This window comes from Panicum virgatum, chromosome 2N (assembly GCF_016808335.1).
Source record: "Panicum virgatum strain AP13 chromosome 2N, P.virgatum_v5, whole genome shotgun sequence".
Lineage (NCBI taxonomy): Eukaryota > Viridiplantae > Streptophyta > Magnoliopsida > Poales > Poaceae > Panicum > Panicum virgatum.
The window spans coordinates 38,231,653-38,248,938 of NC_053146.1; the positions used below are offsets into that span (position 1 = coordinate 38,231,653).

A 17,286-nucleotide genomic window follows, 5' to 3' on the forward strand; every position below is an offset into this window, starting at 1 on the left:
TATGGTGTATTTGGAAGCAGTGGAATGCGAGGATCTTTAGGGGGAGCATGAAGACAATGTTCATCGAGTTTAAAGACACATGTCAGCTGTGGTCTCTGACGTGGGCGGTCTTCTTGAAGCCCCTTTTTTGTTGCACAAATAAATAGTATGTAATAAGACCATTCTTTTTTCTTTCAACAAGCTATGGGGAGTAGTGCTTCTCGCGCTTGTAGTGACTTTTGCTTCTTCTACCTATTTAATATAGAGAACATATGTGTCTGATTAAACATCAGAGTACCATACAAGGTTATTATTTGCCAATACCGTACAAGCTAGTACACGCGCAGCACATATTACTGCTTGTACTCACACACACATCATTATTTTATGTATTATTAACACATATAACAGATCAAAGTTGCCTGAGATCGAAACTAAATAAAGGACATCATCTGTCTGTCTATCCATACAGCATAGTGATGATCACAGGGCCGGGATGCATGGCATGCATTCATGCATGCAGTTAGTGGCCGGTAGTTATGGCTCCTTGGGAATGTCTATCTTTTTGGGACCGTGCTTAGGCTTGGCGATAAGAATAACCAGCCAGCCGTCAAACCACCTGGGCTGCACCTTGCTACCGTCGTAGCCGGGAGGCAGCGCCAGTGGGACGTTGAGCTTACTCGCCTCGGTGTTGTCGTTGGTGTCACCCGTGTATTTGATCACCAGGTGTGTCTGGTCCGTCGTTGTGCCAACCTCCACTTTACCTTTGGCCGACTCTCCCACCCTCAACTTGAGGATGACCAGGTCCTCGTCTCCCATCACATTCCAGTCATCGCCCGCTGACGCTGATGTGGGAGCATTTTGCAGAGCTAGCTTTCCAAAAAAAACATTATAAATTTATCGATCGATAAATAAATGAACTTGGATCGGCATTAGAAATATCTATCACCAGCTAGCTACGCGTACAGCTTACCACTGGGTTGGATGTCGTACTTGTACTTGTCACCCTGCGCGTGGCACACGAAGAGAGGAGCCCGGCGGGACTCCTTGCATGAGGCCCAACGCAGAGCCACTACAGACGACGCTACCGCCGGCGGTGACAGTTGTTTGCGGAGCTGCAGTGTGGCGGCGGCGGCGGCGGCTGGTGGAGAGAACTTTGGTCCCGGCGCCGGCGCCCGGCTAAGGAGGGTGTAGGAGCTCAACATCGCCATCTAGCTATCACCGCTAGTGCTAGATTAGCTACAAGGACGACGGCGGTGTGTGTGTGCTGCACTTATTTGCATCCATGCCTGCCTTTTATAGAGGCCGTGTGGGGGCGCAAGTGCGGGGTAGCTTTGCTTCGCCAGCCAGTTCAGAATATATATTTAGTGAACTGAACAAGCTGCTCGATCGCTTTTATTTATAAAAGTGTACAAAGCATATGTGATAGGTAGCTTTGCTTGGTCCGACGGTTCGGAATAATGTTCAGTGAACTACTGAAGAAGCAGCTTTTTGTTGTAAGAGTATAAGCGGTAATGCCAAGCTGAGTGGTCGACAAGCTTTCTACCTGGTAGAACCCTTTGCGCCCTCTAGCGTATACAGTACACCTTGCCATTCTAATACGATGTTGTAACGAACATGGCACTATTTATGTCATTTCGAGTGATTTTATTGATCGAATGACAACGCAATCAATGGGACTAATGCTTTTGTTAAGTGAACATTTCTAGATCCTAGGGATGAAGTAAAAAGTTCATACAAAACAAAACACGAAGAAAGAACTCAAAGAAACGCTGAATTGGACAAGTTCTACTGAAATCAGTAGCACCGGAAGAACCGATGCCTATAGCATCGGTGCATCCGATGGTTGTCGGAAGATCCGACGCCTTGGCATTGGTGCAAGTCTGAGCACCAAATAGAGATCCAGCGAAGACCAAGTCAAGATAGCTAGGTCACCAGTTGAACCGAATGCGTCAAGATAAGCATCGGTGGTGCATTCAATGTACTATGTTCCAGAGACGATGTCAAGCGCGCAGGAGCCACGCCTTCAGCACCGGTTGAACCGGTGGTGCATCGGATCGTAGCACCGGTGTAATGACGTCAGCAAAAGAGAAAGAGGTCCAACGGCTAGTTGAGTGCTGTGAGTGACCAGTTTAACCGACACAAAGTCATTGGTTAAACCGATGGTGCTGCAGACTGTGCGTCAGAAGGTCAATGGCTACTTCAGGTCTGAGAGTGACCGGATGAATCGACGCCACCTCATGCAGAGGCATCGGTTCATCCGATGGTATGCTGTTTTTCTGCTGACCGTTGGAGCAACGGCTACAAGACTTGGTGGCCTATATATATGCCTCACCCCGGCCATTTTAAGTTTGCTGGAGTCCCAAGACATCATACACACATCCAAGAACACATCCAAGAACACCTCCAAGCCATCCAAGAGCATAGAGATCAAATTCTTAGTCCTTAGCACAAGCTTTGTGAGTGTTAGTGTTAGGTTAGCTCTTGAGTGAGTGATCAAGCAAGGTTTAGTTCCTTGTGCTGTGGTTCTAGAGTGAACCAAACTTGTATCTCGGTGCGCAGGCCTCCTTGGAGCATTGGTAGCTCGCCGGCACGTCAACGACCCTCCGGCTTGGTGTGGAGCGGCGTCGACAACTTTGTGCGGGGGACGGAGACCCCTCCTTCGTGGGCAATCTCCCTTAGTGAAGATCGGGATCAAGGTGACCGTGATTGTGTTCACGGAAGAGACTTGATTGCTGGAAGCGATACTCTTCGTGAGTGCTTCAACAATGTGTACGTAGGGGCGCCTTTGTGGCAATCCGAACCACGGGATAAATCCTCATGTCGAGAGTTCGCTTCCTCTCATCCCTCCATTTAAGCTTCCGCATTTCATATTGCAACTTGTGTATCTTACTTTCTTAGTGTAGTATCTTGCTAGGATTGGTAATATGTTGTAAAATTCTTTTGGGATGAGGGTTTTACACTAAGGTGAACCGTAGTTGCACATCTAGATAGCTTGTTTTAGCTTAAGTTTTGTGCAAACTAGTTGGAGACATAGGTTAAGGTTTTAAGAGAGCCTAATTCACCCCCTCCCCCTCTTAGGCTAGAGCACCCGATCGCTTTCAGATGTGGCGTAGCAGAGTAATTTTATCATGCCGTGCAGGTATGACGCGGCTTTTTTTAGAAAGGCGGCAAGAGTTTTGCTAGATTTTTATTAGAAGATGGAAAAGAAAACAAAAATACAAAGGAATTACAAAAGGGAAAACAGAAATATTATTGAAGTGGTTCATCATTCAGCTAGAGCATGCTTAGACAGTTGCCAAACATATACTATGTCGAAGCCGTACGTCTCTTTACCAAGACACGGTTTTGGTCACCGCCGACTAGACTGGAAGTGCTTACATGTGCCGCCGTCTAATAAGCATATGGAAAAGCAGAGAGCAAACTAGTTTAAGAAAAAGTATTCTGCGCGTGCCTCCGGGGTATTTTTTTTTGACAAATCTGGACGAACAAGGCCTCTACAGTTAAATTAAATTAAAAGAAAGAGAGACTGGTTTACAGAGGAATACAAAGGTCTTAAGAAACAAAAAAAAAGAGAGAAGAAGAAAACGGCCCTAGCTAGCAAAATTAAAACAGATTTTGGATCCATGTGTCAAAGGCCCTGTTTGGTTCCGAGGGACTAGGGACTAGAGACTAGATTTTAGTCTCTTTTAGTCCCTATATTGCCAAACAAGGAGACTAAAAGAGGGACTAGTAGTCCCTAGTCCACTAGTCCCATGAGAGATGCTAATTGGGACTAATGGACCAACTTTACAATCCATGCCTCTCAATTTGCTAGTCCCCACCCCTCCTTTAGTCCCTCTTTTCGGGGGTGTTTTGGTCTTTGTTTTGTCTTTTAGTCCCTGGAACCAAACAGGCTATTAGTCCCTCTTGTAATCCATGTCTTAATCTCTAGTCTCTAGTCCTTGCAACCAAACAAACCCTTAGTTTGAAGGGAGACTATAAGACTAGTTCCCTTGCAAAAACCCTCTTCCAATCCATCATGCTCAACTAAAAACCCTTAAAAATCAAGCCATTCCTTGCTCCCCTAATAGTCCAACACATGAAGATGATTGTTGTCACGAAGAAATCTGTGTGAAGTTTATCCTTTAATATATACTAAGGGCATGTTTGAGAGAGCTCTTCAACTGAAAAAGTGAATCTAATCAATAGGATTCACCATAGAGCAGCTCTACTAGTGGATCTAAGATCCACCGTGGATCTATCAGGAAACTGTTTGGCTACACAACATCTCCAGATCCACGCAAGGGCCTTTTCGTGGTAATGGTCTGATTTGCCCTTGGGATAGGCCCCACGTGTCAATGTTTGAAAAAAAGCTTCTTCTTGGTCTTCTTCCCTCCTCCGGCTGACTCGAACGTGCCTCTCACAGGCCGGATCCTGCCATGTTCGGAGCATAGGCACATAGTCCGGGCGGCTCCTCGCAGTGGGGTAGGGTAGCTCCCGTGCTTGACCGGGGCACACGTGCTCCCACGCGGCGGCGTGCGAGGTAGGGCTGGGTACACGACGGCGCAGCGCGCGCGGCGGGCTTGGTTTGTGGCGAGTCAAGACGGACGGACACAGGGCAGGCCCGGTCACGTGGCTTTCAAGATGACGACAGAACTGGGAGCATGACTAGCACCTAGGATGCATCGTCAGGAAAGAAGCAGTGAAAGAGTAAGAGGAAGATGGAACCATGCGGCTCTCGATCGGTGACAAGAAGAATAAAGAAAAATTAGAACGGACCGATATCTTTCTCTAGTCTATGGCAGTGGTGGCTGATTTCCCCAACTCCATCGAACTTGAGTTTGGTGGAGAATCCCTTGAGAAGTCCACCAAAATGTGAATCTAGCCCCTATAGATCAACTGTTTCGGTGAATCCGGATTTCGTGGAGCTAGACCGTTTGGGTAAAATTTTGTATAGTGTGGAGCTGTGTTTTTTGTGGATCTAGAGTTGGTGGAGACCTACCAAATAAGCCCTAAGACAATCTCTCAGAAAGAGCTTGGTGAGATATCTATGTTTAACATGTTCCAGTAAAAGCAACTCCAGCAGAATCCCTACTTGGGTCCTTACATTTAAAATAGGGGCTGAGAGAGAAAAAATCAACTCCAGCAGAGCCCCCTACTGGAGCCCCTAAACTAAGGAGGCCCCTGAAATCAACCTCACAGTCCCATCTCCCGCGGGCGGCTGGGGAGGCCCCTACTCCCTGTTTTTTTTCGTCCACTTCCCCTTCCCCGGCATTCCGCGCAACGGCGCGGGAGGGAGCGCCGCTTCTTCTCCCTCGCCGGCAACGACCCTCCGCTCGCCCTCCCCCTCCGCTCGCCCTCCACTTCCCCTATCGTTCCTTCCATCGCTCCCATCTGCTGCCCACTTTGCCCTCATCAAAACCCTAGATCTTGACTCACCGGATGCCACCGACCCGTCCTCGCCGCACCACCCACTGATGAGGAAGAGGGCCAACCCTCCTGTACCAGTTGGATCCGTCGGGATCCAGGCCTCCGGCGTTGGCAGCATCGGCAACCTGGCTTCGACCTCATGGCACCGCCTCGTCAATGACGGTGATTGCCCCTCCGCTGCGTACGTCCATGCAGGCATGATGCGTGGCGGGCAAGCAACCATCAATAGCACCACAGAAGGACCAACTCCAATAGACACATCGTGCAAGGTAAGGTTTTTTCGACAGATTTCTTTCATTTGTTGCCTTTTTGCTATTCACTTGAGAGTCAGTGATGTTTTGTGACAGAGGTGTAGTAGTTTGACAGAGGCATTGTAGTTGGAAACCAGAAAGTGCTGCTGTAGATCATGCCAATTTTCCAAAGGGATATTTTCTTCTTTCTTCTTTCTGATTGCTAGCTGGAGGAACTTGCGGTTATTAGGCCTGTTCCATTGTTGTAAGTTTTTTTTTACTGCTGGACAAATGGTTATCATGTCTAGGTCTTGTTCCAAGCTTATATATGCACTGCCATATGATCTGTCCCCTCATTGTTCAAGGTTCATAATTCTTTGTCAAGGTTCATACTTGTGGTGGTGGTGTTCATCCTTTGCCAACATTCATGCGCCATTTGGCTTCCATGTTATTTGCAAGCACTGAGATAAGCTTGCCGAACCTAGTGCTACTGCTATGAACTCCTTTGCTGATTTTTGTTATATGTTTCATATGTGGCTTGCAGCTTGCAAGGGCCGCCCCTCCTGCGCCACTTGGACCCGCGAGGTCCCGGGCCTCCCATGCTACTTCACTGCCTATCGACATCGGCAACCCAAGCTCAACCTCGCCGCGCCGCAGTCTATTCCATGTCAGTCACTCTGCCATTGATGGCACTGCAGGTGACCCGACACTATCTGATGAGATTGCAATGGCTACTGGAGGCGGACCCTGGACCAATATGATATCTGATGAGTGTGATGTTGATGCAATCTCCTTGTCAACTGGCTTTCAGTGGACATTTGGTGATCCTGAGAACCAAACCAAGGTTGCAAAAGCAGCTCCGAAAAGGGCAGGCAATTACAATCATGAAGAGGACATCCAATTGTGCGTGTCATGGGAAAACATCAGCACTGATCCTATCATTGGCAATGAGCAGCCAGGGAGAGCATATTGGAAAAGAATTGCAGATCATTATCATGCCAACAAGACCTCTGAGTCAGATAGGAATGCCAACTCACTTGAGCACCGTTGGAGTACCATTCAAAAGGAGTGCCAGAAGTTTCAAAGATACTATGATGAGGTCGAGCGTCACCATCCAAGTGGCATACCATACAAGGAGCATGTAAGTTTGCTTATGTATTGTTCACTGTTGATAATTTTGCATTTATTTGTACTAACACTTAACTTTGTTGTAGATCCTTGAAGCACCGACACTATTTGCAAGGGGGCCACTAAAAAAGTCATTCCAATTCCTTCACTGTTGGCTCAAGGTGAGGCATTGTCTGAAATTCCAAACAATGGAGAATAATAGAAGGTCACAGAGTAACATGTCTTCCAATGGAGCTACTGAAAGGGATGATGGAGATGACAGTGGTAGAAGTTATTCTACAGAACCAAACCCAAACAAGAGGCCACCTGGAAGGAAGCAAGCAAAGGAGAGATTGAAGATAGGAGGTGATGCAGGGCTATACAAAGAAGCTATTGCAGAGTTGATCTTGGACAAGAAGGAGGAGAAGAAGTTGAGGGAGCTTAGGTGGGAGGAGGAGAAAAAAATGAAGGGGGATAGGTGGAAGGAGACAAAGATGATTCAGCAGCAAAAGATATCATTGGAAAAAGACAATCTGATGTGGGAACAAGAACAGAAAATCATGTTCTGTGATGTGAGTACCTTGGATCCAGATCAGAAGACATATGTGTTGACAATGAGAGCACAAATTGCAGCACAAAAGATGGCTGCCTTCAGTGCTGGGTTTGGTGGTGGGTTTAGCGTTTCTAGTGGTGGAACTGGAGGCGATGCCGATGGTGCAACCATTTAATTTATGCTTGGTGAGTTGTTTTCTCTTTTATTTGCTTATTTGAGTACTTTAGATCATGCACTAAGACCATAACCAGAAATTAGTCAGACTAGCTTAGCAAGCTTTGATCTTTTCTCTCTAGAGTCGGTGATGTTTTGTGACAGAGGTATACTAGTTGTAAACCATCTTTAGCAGATTCTTGTAGCGATATGTTTGGTTATTTGCTAGTATTGCTTGATGCTTGCAGAGATGCTTGTTGAATACATTTATGCTGACTGCCAGTTGTTGCTTAGGTAATTTGGAGAAATGAATCAGCATTACAAACTGTACAGATTTAGCATGGCATAGGCATCTGGTTTGATGTAACATGTGTTGTCTAGCTCTGTTCTGTGCACCAGCCTGTTCCATTGGTTTTTTTTTTTACTGCTGGACAAATGGTTATCGTGTCTAGGTCCTGTTTCGAGCTTTTATATGCACTGCCATATGATCTGTCCTCTTATTGTTTAAGGTTCATAATTCTTAGCCTTTGATCTGTGATTGATAAATGGGAAGCCAACAAATGTAGAATCTGCACTTTTTTCGAGTGAAATTTCTGCACCTTGTCACCTTGATGTGGATAACAAACAGAAGTGGCTTGTCACTCTAGTTTGTCAGCTTATTCCAAAATTTGTTTTTCTTGAAAAAGAATACGTAACTTAACAATTTTTTTATCTATCTGAAAATGTATGTGGTCATTCAGCTCGACTGCGATCAGTAACTCCTCCAGAAGTAGAACAAACCCATCAGAGAAATACGAAATACATTCAAGTGGTTTCAGTTGATAACCATGAGTTTTGGTCCATGGACTTTGTTTACCACGACAGTGCTGTCAAGAATCTGCAGGAAGCACTTCAGGAATCTCATAGTTTGCGTGCTAGTGATGCCCATAGATTGGTAGTAGCATGTCATATAAACTATAGTTGTAATATACTTGGTGTCGACTGCTGTCCAGATTCAGTTGGATAGGTATTGGCTCTGCTGTGATTTTTACCAACTTGAACCATTTTTCAATCGGTGACATCTTGTGCATTGTCATGTCTGCATCCAGCTGTGAATTGACATATATGATTTGAGTCCATTCGGTTTGAGCAGTCGCTATGGGAGCCCATTTACTAGTGTGATATACATAGAGAGAAACTTGAAATAGGAAAGAAAAAGATATAGGGGCTGAGAAGTAGGGGCCCTTGCTGGAGTTGGGTGCAACGAACAGAGCCCCAGAAAGTAGGGAAAGCCCCTACTCAAAAAGTAGGGACCCTGGAGTAGGGGCTATTACTGGAGTTGCTCTAAGCTGTTGCAGAAGGACATCAAATGAGGAAGAGATTATCACGGGTCTCCTCTTCTCCGTTTTGGCAAAGCGCCTTTCTCTTAGAATGAGGCATACTCCTACTCAGAGTCGGTGGTTGTAGGTGGCATGATCAAAGCCAACAAAGATAATGGCATTTGCGTGCACTACGACGATATACTACCATCAAACACTTTAAAGATAATTCACTGTTCTTTTCTGAAAAAAGGAGATTCCGAGAAGCTGACACCTTAATTTGTGATGAATTAGGGAAAATAAAATATATTTGAAGGTTTCTAGAAATTGTGAACTGCATGTACATGCCCAAGATTAATATACTAGTGGCGTGCAAAAACATGTGAAAAAAATCACAAATACACAAATGGTGCCACGGGCCGCCACAGTTGCCTCTCGGTGGATGTGGGGCTCCTCGCCGTCATCGGCCTCAAGTATGGCCAATGGTGCTAGTATTTGTTCGGGGTGCCCAAATATCGCTATCAGTGTCCTTACTCCACCATCATCCATGAGCCTTGATTGCCATGTCTCACCAAATGCCGGGTTAGTGGGACCAAGATCCCCTCGATGGATGTTGGTGGGAAACGATTGGATCCCGGAAGTGCCTCAAGACGTGCAAATCACGACCGTCGTCTGCCTTCTTGGCTCAAAGCTTAACAGTTGCTTGGGGATTGGAGGTGTCAGAGTATTGTCTCTTGAGAGTGTTGTTTGTCTGTGCACAATGACATGCTGGGCACATCTCAAAACCCTACATCGGTTCCAACCTCTTCCCTCTGATGTTTTGCACAAGTTCTAACTGTCATGCTTCACTTCCAGTGGCTACCTCTGCCTTTCTACATGATCCTTGGTTGCCTTGTCTCAACAAATGCCGGTAACAAGACAATGGTCCCCTCTATTGGATCTCCTTGTGCTCCGTTTTGCCGGCCCTCCCTCCGTTGAGGATTCCTCCCCTCATTGGGCATTGGCGGGCGTCACTTGGGTCCTGGATGTGCTTCTAAGACAAAATGTAATCATGACTATTGTCTGTCTCAATCGACTCGAAGCATAACAGTCGCCGTTGGAGTGGAGGTCGCGGAGTCTAGCCTATTGGTTGTGGTGCTGTCGGTGAACCACGACGCACAAAACTGAAGCTTACCTATGGGGTGATCGGCTACCACGAGTTGACAGGAACTTTTCTAGTTTGCCACAGTTTGGTGCTCTGTAATAGCTAGCGCTTTGTACTCTTAGCACCATCAAAAATCCGAAGGTGTATTTGTAACCAAATGGCTAATTGAGAGCCAATCATCAATATATCATTCAGGTGGAGGATTAGCTCCCCTCCCGTCGACTTATCAAAAAAAAAACACAAATCAAAGAACAAAGAGTACGTAGCTCTGGATCGAGAACATCAAAACAAGCTAGGACTACTAGAAGCTGTAGCGTGCAATATAATTGGGGTCTGGACTCTGTGGAGTACAACAAGTATTTCCCTCCAATCCTGTCAGGTTGTGATGACTGAGCTGAGCTGCATGATTGACTGACACTGTAAAGATTGAGCCTCAGTGGTACACTGGTACACCTTCAACACATATGTGCCCCTTATTATCAAGCTGCTCCCGATTTTCCTAAGAAAACGTTTCCCTGATGGATTTCATTCGAAAGCCAAAAACAAGACATCAATCCTGTAGTACGTGTCGAAATACATAAAGGAGCTCAAGGGATCCATTTCCATGCTTGCATTTTTGTGTGTGCACACACGTACATATACGTACAGGTGAGCGTCTCGTCAGTGGAGCAGGAGAGGGTTCGGGATCAACGTGTCCACAGAGAGGAGCCAGCCTGGGCTGCTGGTGTCGATTCTGGAGGCCTTGGAGGACCTCGGCCTCGACGTCCTTGACGCCGACCTCTCCTGCGCCCACGACACCGCCTTCCGCTCATTAGATTCATCTCGCGATTTACAGTCCATTGGTGTAATGCGATTTATTTTTTGACTACATTTAGTACACCATGCAAGCGATTTACAAAAATTTTGCATTTTGCGTTTTGGAATTTAAACAAGACCTCATTATAACAAGGCAAACCAGCCGGCTGAATGACTGAGTAGAGTCCTGAACGAATAAGGAATAGCAGCAGCAAGCGTACTAGTTGTACATATCTGGAGAATCATCATAATTCAGAAATCCAAATTGCAACACAAGAAAGTTATGTTCATTAATTATCAGAACCAAATACAAGTCCTTAAATGAATTTAGTACGACAACAAATTCTCACAGTCCCGATCCCCTTTAGGGTTCTGAGAGGGAGCAGGGTACCCGTGATGGTAGGGCAGTGGCGGCAATCCCGCGGCTAGGGCCGGCTAGAGCAGCGCCGAGGGCGGCGTGGCCGGCTATGGCCGGCTGGGCGGCGGCCGAGGGTAGTGCGGCCGGCTGGGGCCGGCTGCGGCGGTGCAGTGGCAGCTGGTGGAGGCGGTGGCAGGCTGGCAGCACAGGAGGAGAAGAGGAGGTGGTGGCGCAGGATAAGAGGAGGAAGGGAGGAAGAGAGAAAGGGATTAACCCTAAACTTTGCTTGCCTTTCTCATTGATTGTTCTCCCTTGTATATGAAGGGGGTTACAAATGCTAATGGGCCTGGCCCATGAGCCTATCGTCCAAAGGAGGCCTTAATCAATAACAGCTGATCCTGTTGCCTCTCGCTAACAATCTAACCCGCTGCCACTTTCCAAGGGCGTCCTCGAGGATGCTTGACGACTGTTACATCTCTCCCCACATGAAGAATCAGCTTGTCCTCGAGCTGAAATTTTGGGTATAACTTCTTGAAGCGTTCCAGCTCCTCCCATGATGAGTCGGCTGCCAGTTGGTCGTTCCATTTTATTAGTATTTCAATCTTCCCCCCATTTGGTCTTGCCTTTAACACTGACTAGTGGAGATGCACAAGCCACAGACATGTGTTTAAAGAAAAAATATTTAAAAGTGTAGAGGCGGTTCCTACTGTGCTCCACCTTGGCGAGCAGCTTGCGCTCGCGGTCCCTGATCCAGAGCATGCCGCCGTCGATCAGCACTTGGCAGCCACGCTCATCCAGCTGGCCAATGCTGACGATGTTGCTCTAAAGCTTGGGGATGTAGTACACATCCGTCAGTGTCTTGTGCTCACCGGCCTTGCACTGGAACACGACCGTGCCGCGCCCCCGGATGTCGATGCCGGAGTTGTCGCCGAAGTTCACCGTGCCGACGATGCCGGTGTCGAGCTCAGAGAAGGCCTCGCGCTTCCCGATCATGTGGTTGCTCGCACCGGTGTCCAGGTACCACAGCTCCTCTGCTCTATCCCCTTCTCGCCCAGGTTGATCCGTGCGTGTTTCATCGAGTACGACGCGCAAGCCCTAGTCTTCTGTCTCGGCGTTGATGGCGCACACCTGTGCCATGAGCAGCGCAGGCTCCTCCTCGTCATCGTGCGCCAGATGCGCATGCTCCTGGCGCCGCGGCTCCTTGCAGTCGCGGGCTTAGTGCCCGAGCTTGCCGCAGCCGCGGCACCAGTCCTTGTCAGCGACGCGGTCGCTGCCATCCTTGCCGGCGCCCTCCGCCTTCCGCCACGGCTTGCCACGCCGCCGCCGCGCGGAGTAGAGGAGCCCTCCCCCTACTTCCTCTCGCGCACGAGCACCGCCCACTACTCCTTCGTGAGCAGCAGCTGGCCGCCGGCGGTCGTACGAGTAGGCGCATCCGTGCGGTCCTCGACCGCCTTGAGCCGCCCGGTGACGTCCTTGATCGAAAGCGTGCTCATGTCGAGCAGCGTCTCAATCGAGAGTGCGATCTGCGCGAACCGGGGTGGCACGACGTGCAGGTACTTCGCCACCACCGCTCCTCGTCGATGGCGACGCCGACCTGCGCAATCTGGCTCACCAGGGAGTAGAGCCGTAGCGCGAAGTCCTCGATGGCCTCGCCATCGCAGAATGCGATGGCCTTGTACTCCCGCCGCAGCTGCTGCGCCTTCGCCTTGCGCACGCGGTCGCCGCCGAGCCGCATCGACTCTAGACTCTCCCAGGCCTCCTTGGCGAAGTCCTTGGCGCCGAGCGCGATGATGTACTCGGTCGGCACCGACTTCAAGATGGCATCCATGGCCGACTGGTCTCCATCTTCATCGGCGGTGCCCACGGTCACCGCCGCCCACAGATTCCTCGCCTTGAGCATCACCTTCATCAACACCAACCACTCAGCGTAGTTGGTATGTGTGGGCATGGGATACTGCGCGCTGCTGACGTCCCGCACCGTCTTCTTCATGACGTACGTCGTCTCGCCATGACCATGTCACTCTGGGGAACGCCCATGCCCGTGCCCACGATCCAAGGAAGCCATGGCCACCAGGTTCTCAACTCAAGCTCTGAATACCACTTGTTGGCTTTCCTCACACACTCACACACACACACACACACACACACACACTTTGCTGTAGGTGGAAGATGAACAAGGTGAGAGGAAGAGAAGCACCAGGAAGAGCACACGAGGAAGTGGAGCTACTTAAAGTTCCTGAGCTGCAGCTGCTCTTACTTATATTCAGAGCTAGTCAAGGTGAATTAATTACAAGGTATGGCTCTATAGTACTTTGCAGCCTCTACCACTACTAGCTACTACTACATTGCTGCCACATGCAGATGTTACTATGTTACAACAGCCAGCCGCCGCCTGAGATCAATGGCAACTCTTGGCCAGTCAAAAGAGCTAGAGCTCCTACTACTACTAGCATGAAAAGGCAAGCAAGAACATGGGTAATTATCTAACATACTGATGTGGTGCCCCATCTCAACAACCAACCATGATTCTACCAAAGCTATATTTGTTTAACATTCTGGACTCTGCACATGCGAATTAGCACGCCTAAAAGAAGACCAGGAAAAATACATCCGCTATCCAAGTCGATGATCAATTCAACAAACAGATAAAAGCAATTGTTTAAGTGAATCCATGACCCTAACCGTTACAAACAGAATGGCAGATCCAGCACGCTGACAGCATTCTCGAACAATACGATTTATCCCAATCATCAAAGGTTACCCAAACAGAAGCAGCAAACAAAAAAAATGAAAAGAGTGCAGATGATTGGACTCACATTGGGGATTAACTCGGTGTCGAACATGTGGAGATCGAGCAGTCTGGGACTGAGCTGCTGCCTCTGCCCCGTCGAGTCTCGTCACGGCGTCCCCTCCGCGCAGCCGCGCCGGTGTCGTGGATTCCACCGACATGAAGATCTCCCCATCCCCACGCCGCACCCCGCCGCACTATACACACAAAGCGATCCCTCCGATGAGCTCAACCCAAAAGAAACCGGAAAACCCGGGCTCCACACAGATCTCGACCAGCCATTTGGCCATACCTGCTGCGGAAACCGGTCGGCGTCGGCATTGGCAGGCACGTCGAAGAGGTGCTGCTAGGAGGGGTACCACTTCCGCGTAGCCAGCCACCTCGCCAGCCTCTGCGCCGCTCCAGCCGCCTCCCTAGCCATATTGATGATCTATGAAACAATAGTAAAAAAGAAATAATCAGCTTCAACAATCCATTTAGCATCAGTAAGCTCATCGCAGGTGCTGTAGCCCCCCAGCCCGAGCACCTCAGTTCCCCAGCAGGATCTATTGAAATCAAGAACTTACAAGAATCACCAGAGAACCAGATCGAACCACCTAACAAATCAATAAATCGACAGACCGACAGAACGCAGCACAGGTCGCAGGAGGCAGGGGGACTGACCGACGTAGTCGTCCACGAAGAGGTATTTGGTGTCGGGCGCGTCACCGCTGATGCGGAAGAGCTTGATGAGGTCGTAGAACCGGTTGTGGATGTCGCCGCAGACGGTGATGGGGTAGCGCACGGGCTGCACGTTCCACTCAATGACTCCATGAGGATCGCCTTGGCCTACTCGCAGAGCGCCTTGACCTCTGCCTCCTCCAGGAACTTGCACTCCCGCATCTGCGAGATCTGGCGGTCCAGATCCGCATGCGACAGCATCGTCGCTGCAGCTCCGCTCTACCCTATGGGAGGAAGGGAGGGAAGCAGTTTCACGGGGGGCGCCGGTTCCGCATGCACATGGCTTGAATAGTTTGACACCGCGTCGGCGGTCATGAGGGCGCCGGTTCCGCCCGACACCCATGCGTGGTTTTTGGATGGGTCGACGTCGGGGCGGCGGTTCTGTGGGCCGCCGTGCGTGGCTTGGATGGGTCAACGGCCGGGCACAGCGGGGAAGGCGGTGGAGAAGGGAAGGAGATGCGAGTCGCTGCCCCGCGGATGGCGCCGCTCCCATCGCGCAGACGTCACCCTTGCCTGCTTGCCCTTACGCAACGAGGCAGGGAATGTCACACCCGGGGCAGCGGGACTACTTGCATAGAATGTTCTAGAATAAGGGATAACACATGGATGTACCTTACCTCTCTTGTAACTACCCGAATAGGCATAGAACTAGCTGCAGTACAAGAAAACTACCCGACCCTGTTGTAGTAGGACTCCAACTGTACTCGGCTAGGACTTTCCATATAACCCTATCCCCCCGGATATATAAGGGCGGGTAGGGACCCCCTCAAAACACATCAACACCTAAGGCAATACAAGCTACCACACAGGATGTAGGGTATTGTGCACCTCGTGGCCCGAACCTGTCTAAATCCTTGTGTTTCTTGCACCATTGAGTTCCAGAGCAGTCGATCCCTACCTACAATCCTACTGCTAAGGGTATCCCTTAGCAGACTTGGCGCTAAACACAGACAGCCAGGTAGGGGATTCGGCGAGTTCATCGGCGAATTCGACGGCAACCTTCGCTTTCAACACCATGGTGTTTCCTCAAGGCGCCACCATCGTCTTCGGCTCGTGGGTCTGCGTCGCCGATGGTTCAGGCGGCTTTAACAGCCACTTAACTAACCCCATTGAGAAGAAGACGATCTCATTGGAAAGTTGCAACCCCACTGCTGCATCAGATGATCACGGTGACATGCTCCTTCCCAACCTCGCCAAGGAGATCGAGCATAAACTCGACGACAAATCGAGTTCCACTCGGACTCAGATTAATTTTATCCCGAATTCTACTTGGGTTGAGACTCTCCTTGCCCGACCCATCTTTGGGTTGCGCAACGCGTCATCTACTTACTGGCAGATGATCAAATCTATCTACTCTTCGTACAAAGCAAGCTTGGATCGAACACCATGCGTCGAGAACTTCTCAGCCACTATTAGCCGGGGGCACCCGTTTTCGACGTATATTCAGATTCAGATGAGTCATCCCATGACAATCTGGATCCCATCATCGATGCGCTGGCAAAACTACAGCTCAAGTCCTGCCATGATTACTCATTCGCAGAACTACTCGACAACCTTCGAGAAGTCGCCAGCATTGATGATCTTCCATTTCAGCACGGTACCCCCCTTACACCCATACGGGAAACTGGATCCGGGGGAACCGTGCTAGCCGATTACGGTTCAGACCTTGAAAGCTACACCCCAGAGAGTCTGGTCTCCATGATCAATTGGCAAGATGGGGGCGCTCCTAGTCAGCATGACCCCAATGAAACTCCAGATCAGATCTCAGAGGATGATCTGACCCAAGACGCCCCACAAGATGAGGATGAAGCTACTCGAACAGCTCGTAGAGTAAGGAATCAACGCAGGGAGGAGCGCATGACTCGAGCTGCGGAGCGCGCTCGCATTGACCCGCGTGATCTTAAACAGGAATTCGATAGGATAGCAGATCCAATCTTTAACACCCCAATCGCCGCAGTTGCAGAAGCCACCTTGCGCCTCATGCGGCTGCCAAATAATCGCGAAACAGAGCGCATCATACAACTCACTCGCCATGCTATGGAACAACTCGAGCGACAAAACCCCTTGTCCTCACTTCATGGCACCCGATCCAGGGCTACTGCGACAGTAGTACCTCAAGCAAACCGCACCCCGGGAGGCCATCACCGTCAACTACAGTAAAACCAAAGAAACCAAGAGGAGCAAGAAGTCGCTAGCAGCCATCGCCCTAGGAGGGGACAACCTGCGGCAAACCAAGCTCCAAGGCCTCAACAAGCCCGCAACAACAACAACAGTGACCGTGACCGTGAAGAAGTAGCCAACTCCGGGATGAATGCACGGGATATCATCAACGCAAGACGCCAAGCACATCTTACAAACAACTCCGATCGCTTCCCAGCCCTCAGCAGCGTCTTCAACAACGTCGAGTACCCAAAGGATTTCAAACCCATAAACATCCAGAAGTACGACGGTAAGCAAGACCCTGCTCAATGGTTACGTTTACACTCGACCGCTATCAATGTTGCAGGAGGAGATACCTACACCAAGGTCCTCTACTTCCCGATGGACCTGGAGCCTGCACCTCTCACATGGCTGGAGAGCTTGACGCGCGAGTCCATACATTCATGGGAGGATCTCAAGAAGGCCTTCATCGACAACTTCCAGGGATCCCTACATCGAGTAGCTACTCGACATGCTCTTGCAATGTGCAAGCAAGAGCCAGGCGAAGCCATCAGGTCCTACATCAAGCGCTTCTTCAATACAAGGGCAA

General features: G+C 49.4%; 1 protein-coding gene and 1 pseudogene across 1 annotated transcript; both read right to left on the minus strand.

The window, feature by feature from the left end:
- Nucleotides 1–239: 239 nt before the first annotated feature.
- Nucleotides 240–1,259, minus strand: LOC120660369. Its single transcript, XM_039938879.1, has 2 exons — nucleotides 953–1,259; nucleotides 240–848 (listed from the first exon to the last, which is right to left on the minus strand). The coding sequence occupies exons 1-2, from the start codon at nucleotides 1,188–1,190 to the stop codon at nucleotides 517–519; spliced, it is 570 nt and encodes a 189-aa protein (XP_039794813.1). The 5' UTR covers nucleotides 1,191–1,259; the 3' UTR covers nucleotides 240–516.
- Nucleotides 1,260–14,247: 12,988 nt separating this feature from the next.
- LOC120662577 lies at nucleotides 14,248–14,748 on the minus strand (annotated as a pseudogene).
- Nucleotides 14,749–17,286: the final 2,538 nt, after the last annotated feature.

Excerpts from the sequence above, each read along its gene's own strand:
- LOC120660369 (XM_039938879.1), bottom strand. The coding sequence starts at position 1,190 with ATGGCGATGTTGAGCTCCTACACCCTCCTTAGCCGGGCGCCGGCGCCG. Across the intron at positions 849-952 it reads GTACGACATCCAACCCAGTG|CTCTGCAAAATGCTCCCACA; the intron begins GTAAGCTGTACG and ends TTGGAAAGCTAG.